The sequence below is a fragment of the Dichotomopilus funicola genome (genome assembly GCF_033296635.1).
Source record: "Dichotomopilus funicola strain CBS 141.50 unplaced genomic scaffold C8A04scaffold_11, whole genome shotgun sequence".
In the NCBI taxonomy this organism is placed as follows: domain Eukaryota; kingdom Fungi; phylum Ascomycota; class Sordariomycetes; order Sordariales; family Chaetomiaceae; genus Dichotomopilus; species Dichotomopilus funicola.
The window spans coordinates 327,609-334,378 of NW_026944032.1; the positions used below are offsets into that span (position 1 = coordinate 327,609).

The 6,770-nt window shown below is 54.0% G+C and overlaps 2 protein-coding genes across 2 annotated transcripts; both read right to left on the reverse strand.

Moving 5' to 3' along the window:
- Nucleotides 1–181: 181 nt before the first annotated feature.
- On the reverse strand, nucleotides 182–946 carry C8A04DRAFT_26201 (uncharacterized protein; the record flags this gene model as incomplete). Its single annotated transcript, XM_062779843.1, has 3 exons — nucleotides 182–303; nucleotides 421–584; nucleotides 729–946. 3 exons carry the CDS (start codon nucleotides 944–946, stop codon nucleotides 182–184), a joined length of 504 nt encoding a protein of 167 aa, XP_062639410.1.
- A 1,157-nt stretch (nucleotides 947–2,103) lies between these two features.
- On the reverse strand, nucleotides 2,104–4,923 carry C8A04DRAFT_35316 (uncharacterized protein; the record flags this gene model as incomplete). Its single annotated transcript, XM_062783127.1, has 3 exons — nucleotides 2,104–2,297; nucleotides 2,997–4,338; nucleotides 4,405–4,923. 3 exons carry the CDS (start codon nucleotides 4,921–4,923, stop codon nucleotides 2,104–2,106), a joined length of 2,055 nt encoding a protein of 684 aa, XP_062639411.1.
- Nucleotides 4,924–6,770: the final 1,847 nt, after the last annotated feature.

A 6,770-nucleotide genomic window follows, 5' to 3' on the forward strand; every position in this document is an offset into this window, starting at 1 on the left:
GTAAAGCATGTTGTATTCTCTATAAGTTCTATTTCTCTATTTTTTAATTCACCATGTTCACCATCTCTTGATAAATTTGTTCTCCCCATAAATTTGTACCTCAACCCCCCAATCAACTACACCATATCAACCATCACATCACCAACAAGACCCCAGCAACCACCTACAACGACACCCCCTCTCACCACCCCGTCAATCCCACCGTAGCCCTTACAGCCGCCTGTAACCCCTCCAGCCCATACCACCCCCACGACTCGGTAAAAGGACAGTCCAACGACTCCAACAAAATCCGGCATTCAATCGCTACATCCACACGTATCATCAGCAAATCACCCTTAGCAAAACCCCCCGAGCGACCGACCCAAGAACACAATATGACAGGACAGGATATGTTATAGGGAAGGTAAGGTAGGTACTAACCAGTCATCGCCCCCAACCGATCCACCGTCCTCGGAAAATTCGGAATCGGTTGTCCAACAGGTGTATGTGGATTCTCACCCTCTTGGACCGAAACCATGCCTGCTAAGGGGGAGGTCAAAGTGCGTACTTGGCTGTTGTGCTGTACCGCTTGGATGTTGATCAGCCTGATTCATCACCGAGGTTAGCAAGACTGACTTATCCCGAATTTGCAACAGCTCCAGCAGCGCAGGACATCACCATTGACCGACTGGCTACGTAATATAACCAACCCCAGGCAGCGAGGAAAGGGAAAGAGAGAGAAGACTTACCTCGCCCTCAACCAAACCATCGTCTGATCCATCGCTTCCAACCGCCGGTCAATATGCAAAAAGGCCTCGGGGTAATTGTTCTGCCAGTTGTTTCTTCCCATCTCCGACTCACTGAGGACGTCGTTGGTGGGGGGGAAGAGAGCGTGCTGGTGGTGGCGGTGCTGGCGGCGGTGGTAGGCTTGGATTTGCCGGGAGGGGATCCTTTCTTGGGGGGACATCTTTGCTTTGGGGGGGCTAGGGCCGTGGCGTTGCTTTTGTTGATAAGTGTGCTGTGTGTTGTGTGCTGTGTGTTGTTTACTTATTGGTAAGCGTGTGTGTATGTACTTGTCGTGATGTTGGTTCGCAGGGATGTGGTCGTGGTGTGTTGAGTCGCAGGATGCTCTGGTTTCCTTCAAGGCATTTAAGTACATAGAGTTGAAGTTGAGTTGCTCTGGACACGTACATACTAGAAAACTCTGTAGACAGGCACGTCATAGCGACATACATAGATAGACCATTTGCACCAGCAGTCGCACGTACAACCGCACTGGCACATTGGGCACGGCTACGCCTGAGACGTTGATCTTGAATTACTTTTAGCATGCTGTTGGCTGTGCTGTTCTAGCCTTGAACTAAAGTGGTTTGGAGTGAGTCTCATGATGTTGCTGCAAGTAACGAATCCAGGGGCATTTGTTAGTATTTTACTATTTTACTAGGTTAGTTGAGAGGTGATGGCCCAGTTTGACTTGACTATCTAGACCTCGATGGAGATCGTGAAATGGCTATCTCCCTTGGAGATATCATTGGGGGGAAGTCCTGATAAGCGATGTAGTCTGAATAAGGTTATCAATCCCACTCAGTTCCTCGGTCCCGAGTTTCGATTCGGAATTTTCCTTGCAGAGGGGAAAGAAGGAGTAATGAACACACGGACTTCAGACTATCTATCTTCCAAACGGTGGAGTGGAGTATTGATCAGCTAAACTTGTAGTTAGTTTCCCATTCCGGATAACCCTATCACAGAAGACAATCATCTCTTGTCACGCCAAAGCTCTCCTTACAGAGGGGCAAAAAGGGGCAACGAACCCACGGACTTCAGACTTATTTGTAATTACTCGAGCAGTGGAGTCTTGATCAACTAGACTTTTAGTTTCCATTTCGGACAACCCTACCTATCTTACAGATCTAAACGTACTTTACATAAGCATACACTAACATACACATCCCCCCTTTTCCAAACACAACAATGCCTTTCAATCATACACGTCACGCCCAAATGCTTTTCTACAAGATAAGACACCCTTCCCGTCTCCCTCTCACTTAAACCCGTTTCCCTCTCACCCATGTTTCCCTCTCACCCACATTTTCCCAGCTGTTTCCTGCGAGCTCTTAAATACTCCTACAAAGCATCACCAACAGGCGTCAAAACCAGCACAACCCACCCAACCCTACCAACCCCATCTTTCAAAGGCACCCAACTACTCACCACCCTCTTCAGCGCCCTCTTCCCCGACGGCCCCGACACCACGCCCGCTCCGGCCCCGCCGAGCATCAGCACCTGGCTGAGGAATCCTGTCCCGCCCCGGTGGATATCTGTCATGCCGGTCGTGCCGGTGCCGGTGCCGGTGCCGGTGCCGCTTGGGCGTCTGCGGCGGGAGCGGGATTGGGATTGGCTTCGGTCGGGTTTGGGTGGGCGGTCGAAGTGGCTGCTGCGGTCGGTGGGTTGGGGATGGTGGTGGTGAGCGTGGTGGTGGCCGTAGTGATGGCCGTGGGATTGGCTGGGTTGGCTGTGTTGGCTGCTGTGGCGACTGTGGCTGCTGGCATATCCCTCCGAAGTGGGATCGTAGTGTACGTTTCTCCCCGCGGTAGCACCCCATATCGCCCCGCCGATATCACCAGAAGAGGACTGGTTAGCCGAGGAAACAAGGCCCGCTGAGCTGCTACCGGCGCTGTGCTTATTCGAGGACGAGGCCGACGTCGGCAGGGGCGGGACAGGCGGGGGTGAGGTGGTTCTGGATCTCCTCTTCGGGTGTAGGCCGAGGCCCACGGTAGATCCGGATGCAGCCCCCAAACCACCGCCCAATCCTTTCTCCCTTCCCCTCTCCCTCTCACGACTCCGGCCACCACCACCACCTCCACTACCACTTCCTGACCCACCCCAGTTCCCGGGAGCCATCAGATCCGCCGTATAACTTTCCCCGCGCACCAGATGCCCGAGGACTGTCTCCCTAAACGCTCTGTTAACCGTCGGCGAATCGAAATGCGACGCCAGCACGGCAAAGATATCACGACCCGCGACTACCGCTGACGGATTCGACTCGTGATGCGGCTGCAGCTTGATGCCCAGCAGCGACAGCGCGTGGGGAGAGCAAAAAGCGATGGGCAACCGCTGCTTTTGGATCGGATCACCGCTGCTGGCACTACCCCCGCTGCGGTCGCTCCCGCTGCCGCTGGTGCCGCGCGCCCGTCGGTGGGGTGAGACGCTGGCACGGTGCGGGGAATTGAGGTAATTCGCCGAGACGGAGGGCGGGTGTGGGTTGGTGAAGCGGAGGACGAAGAAGCGGGAGTAGGGCGTGCTTTGCTCGTCGATGTGCAGCTGCTTCTCTTGGTGGCTGTACGGGTACGGCAGGGTGAAATGATGTTCTAGGCGTTCCGAGGCGAATGGCGGTGGGTGTGCCGGCTGTGGCGAGGGGACCGTGGGCGGGGGAGAGCTGTCCTCTTCCACAGAAGCCGTGCTCCGGCGCGAGTGGGACGAGGCCCGGGAGGAAGGGGATCGGCGGTGGAAGTGCCGCAGGAAGCGCCGACGGCGTGAGGTGCGCTGTTCTCCGCCGTGTTGGTCATCGAGGTCGTCGGGGTCTAGGTGCTCCGAGCTGAGCCGGGCTGACGAATGTGGAGAGCCGGGAGGGTCCATTCGGGGGCTGCTGAGCTGGCCTGGCATATGCCCGAAGTTCAAGATGCCCAAGATATCCTCGTAATCGGAGCCCATGTTCTCTGACACGTTGATCTGGGCCCCGAGTGAGTACCGCACGTTGCCCCTTTCCATGAGCGGGCAGATAAACAACAGATTCCAGTAAGGAGCGCCGTCGGGCTTGTAGTTGAGCAGGAGTTCCGTTACCGGCTTGCCCGCTGCGGCCGCTTGGCTAAGCCGGCGAATGGCCTCAGGGTCGGTCCCGGGCCCTTGAAGGAGCCGGCAGTTCTTCCCGATGAGGTCCCGGCGCGGGTATCCCGACATGGAGAGGAACCCGTCTGAGGCACACACAATGGGGTTGTCCGGCCGGAGGGGGTCCGTCAGACAAAAGGCTTCGCCGAGGCCCGGGTACCGGTGTCGCAGCTGGTCGCCAAACATGAAATGCGTCGACAGCGAGGCGGTTAGGCACTGAGAGAGCTGGTACTTGACAAACTCAGGGTAGAGGTTGCGGGATAGCCGTTCCTGGGCCGTGGCCCTGGCCTCTCGGTAGACCTTGTCCAACGCCGGTAGTGCTGCTCGCGTGCAGTACTTGACGTTGGACTTGAGGGCGCCCGCCACGTCGGGCGTGAGCTCCAGTGGCGAGGTGGCCATGGAGCCTGTGAAGTGTTGTGAAATGTGGGTCATGAAGCCGATGATTTCCTCTAAAGCGTGGGAATATTCCTCAACCTACAAGTCGATTAGCCTTAATATGTTCTTCTCATTAACACCCCTCGCCAGACAATGGCAGCTTACCTTGGACAGAAAGTCAATATCGGACCCGGTGTGCCTGATTTGTGCAAAGGCACGCAGTCGCCGTACCGTATCCGGATTAGAAAGGACGAGGTCGATCACCGCAGGCTCGAAGAAATCCGGGAGGACCTGGCCGTTTAACACAAGCCCCTTGAGGTCCGTGATGGGGGGGTGGTCTGACGCGTGATCCGCTTCGCTGCTGTTCTCCTCCTCGTCACTCAACACCGTCGCGGAGGTCGACCAAGCAGACAACCAGCTATCGGGCTTGCCGTGGGCGGACCGGCGAAAAGGAGCCTGATTTGTGGTCCACGCCAGGCCCGAGTCGCTCCTCGGGCGGAAAGACGACTTTGGTCCAGACGACTGCGGGCTCTTGGGTGCCGGGCGGGGCGACAACGCCGTCAAGATAGGATCGCTCCATTCCCGATGAACCTGAACCGGAGTGGAAGTATTTCTTTCATTGTTGCCCGGATCGCCCTTTAGCGTGAGCAGAGATTCGTCCGTATCCGACCTCTGGGGCTGCATGGCGTGTATGACGTCAAGGTGTAAGCTGGCTGGAGTTCAATTGTAAAAGTTCGAGAACGTCTTGTTGCTAACGTGGTGGTTATCCTGCACGAAGATGCGCTGCGAAGACACCATGTGAAGCCATGCCGACGGATTGAGGATGTTGGTCGACGGCGAGCCTCTTAAATAGATTCTTGCATAGTTATTCGAGATGTTCTAGTTCAATGAACCCCAGGATGATGACTCGTGAGCTTATATCCACCCAAGGAATCGACCGGTCGCGAACATTCGACGAGAGCGTGGCGTCGTCTGAAGTCTGGGTGGAGACGACCCCGGAACCTTCGTCCGGGACCGAGGCAAACGGGCTAGCGGTTCCTGTTATGTAGAGCCTCAGGAATCATAGTGCCTTTGTAAAACTTCGCTTCTCGTCGGCTAGCCAACCGTGCTTCGTCAGACAAGTGAGCCGCGTAGGAGTTTGGAGTTAGTATGTGTCTGGATGACAGATAGTTTTGGCCGTTGAAGTCGACGATAAACATCTAGCTTGGTGTAAAAGATTGTTGGCAAGCCTCGGTTCGGTTAATATCGTGATGGTGTCAGCCTGTAGACCTTGCCACATTGTAACATCCTCTAAGCAGCGTTACTATAGGAAGCAGAACACCAAGCGGGTGAGGAAAACTCGGATGGTACGATTATTGAGTAACAAAGTTTCAAATCCCTTGGGTTCTTTGCCTTAACCCCAGCTATGCGAAGAGAAACCGCATGATGATTGAGTAAGTAAACGCCTTGTTGGAGACATCAGGCTCAACAACACTGACGTTCTCTCCACAGCCTTTCGCGATTCGGGATTCAATCTTGGGTCTTTGCGTGCGTACCGTATGTCGTCAGTTGGAGCAAGTTCGGAATCCTCAGACATGGCAAAAAACTGAGTAAACGAAACAAGAGGGAAAAAATCTCAAGACTCCATTCAGGCCCGCAGAGAAGTTATAAGTTATGTCAACATCAGGCGCGGGGGGCAACGGAGGGCGCCGACGGCCGTTGAAGGAAAGCTTTGTTGGGTGGGTTCTTCCCCACAGGCACATAGGTAGAACACAGGGTACAACCCAAGTTGGGGCTTCAGTTCTCAGAAAACATCATAAGACTATCGACGTCAAGGTCCTGGGGCAAAGTCAGGATCCAGCAGGGAGAGGGGCGAGACAAGCGACGGGGTTAACGTCTTGGCACGCCTGGTCGGCTGGCAAGCCTCTGTGCCTCCCAAACGTCAGGAGAATTTAGCGCCGTCCCAGTCAGTGCACACCAAAATTTACACAAGTTTGGCCCCAACGAACAAAATCACGGTTTTGCCCAAAACAGCCGCAAATTGAAGTTTTCGATCCGGTTTAATTGATATTTACATCGCCCACACCTATATATATCTTTTCATACCCGATTTTCCATACCAACGGCAATACACATATAGTTTGATACCCTCCGTCTTTCAGTTCGATTGTTATCTTATATCTTGGTACTACATTAGGCCTAAGTAAGTAAAGTAGGTAGGCTATTAAACTATATATATATTTCCATTGATACAATAAGCAGCTATCAAAAAATGGGTACGAGTACGGGTAATATAGCTCTCATCAAAACGGATTGGAAAACTTCAATTTGGGGCTGTTTTGGGCAAACCCATGATTTTGTTCGTTGGGGACTCAAACGGCGCTAAATTCTCCCGACGTTTCGAAGGCACAGCTGTTCGCACTAAGAAAAGTCTCCACATTCAGGGGCGGCCCCAACTGAGTGTGAGGAACCGGCCCTATGGCGGGACGCAGATAGGCGTTTTAATGTGTTATTGAGAAAGCTTGCAGAAAGAGAACTATCTAAGGGGGTGC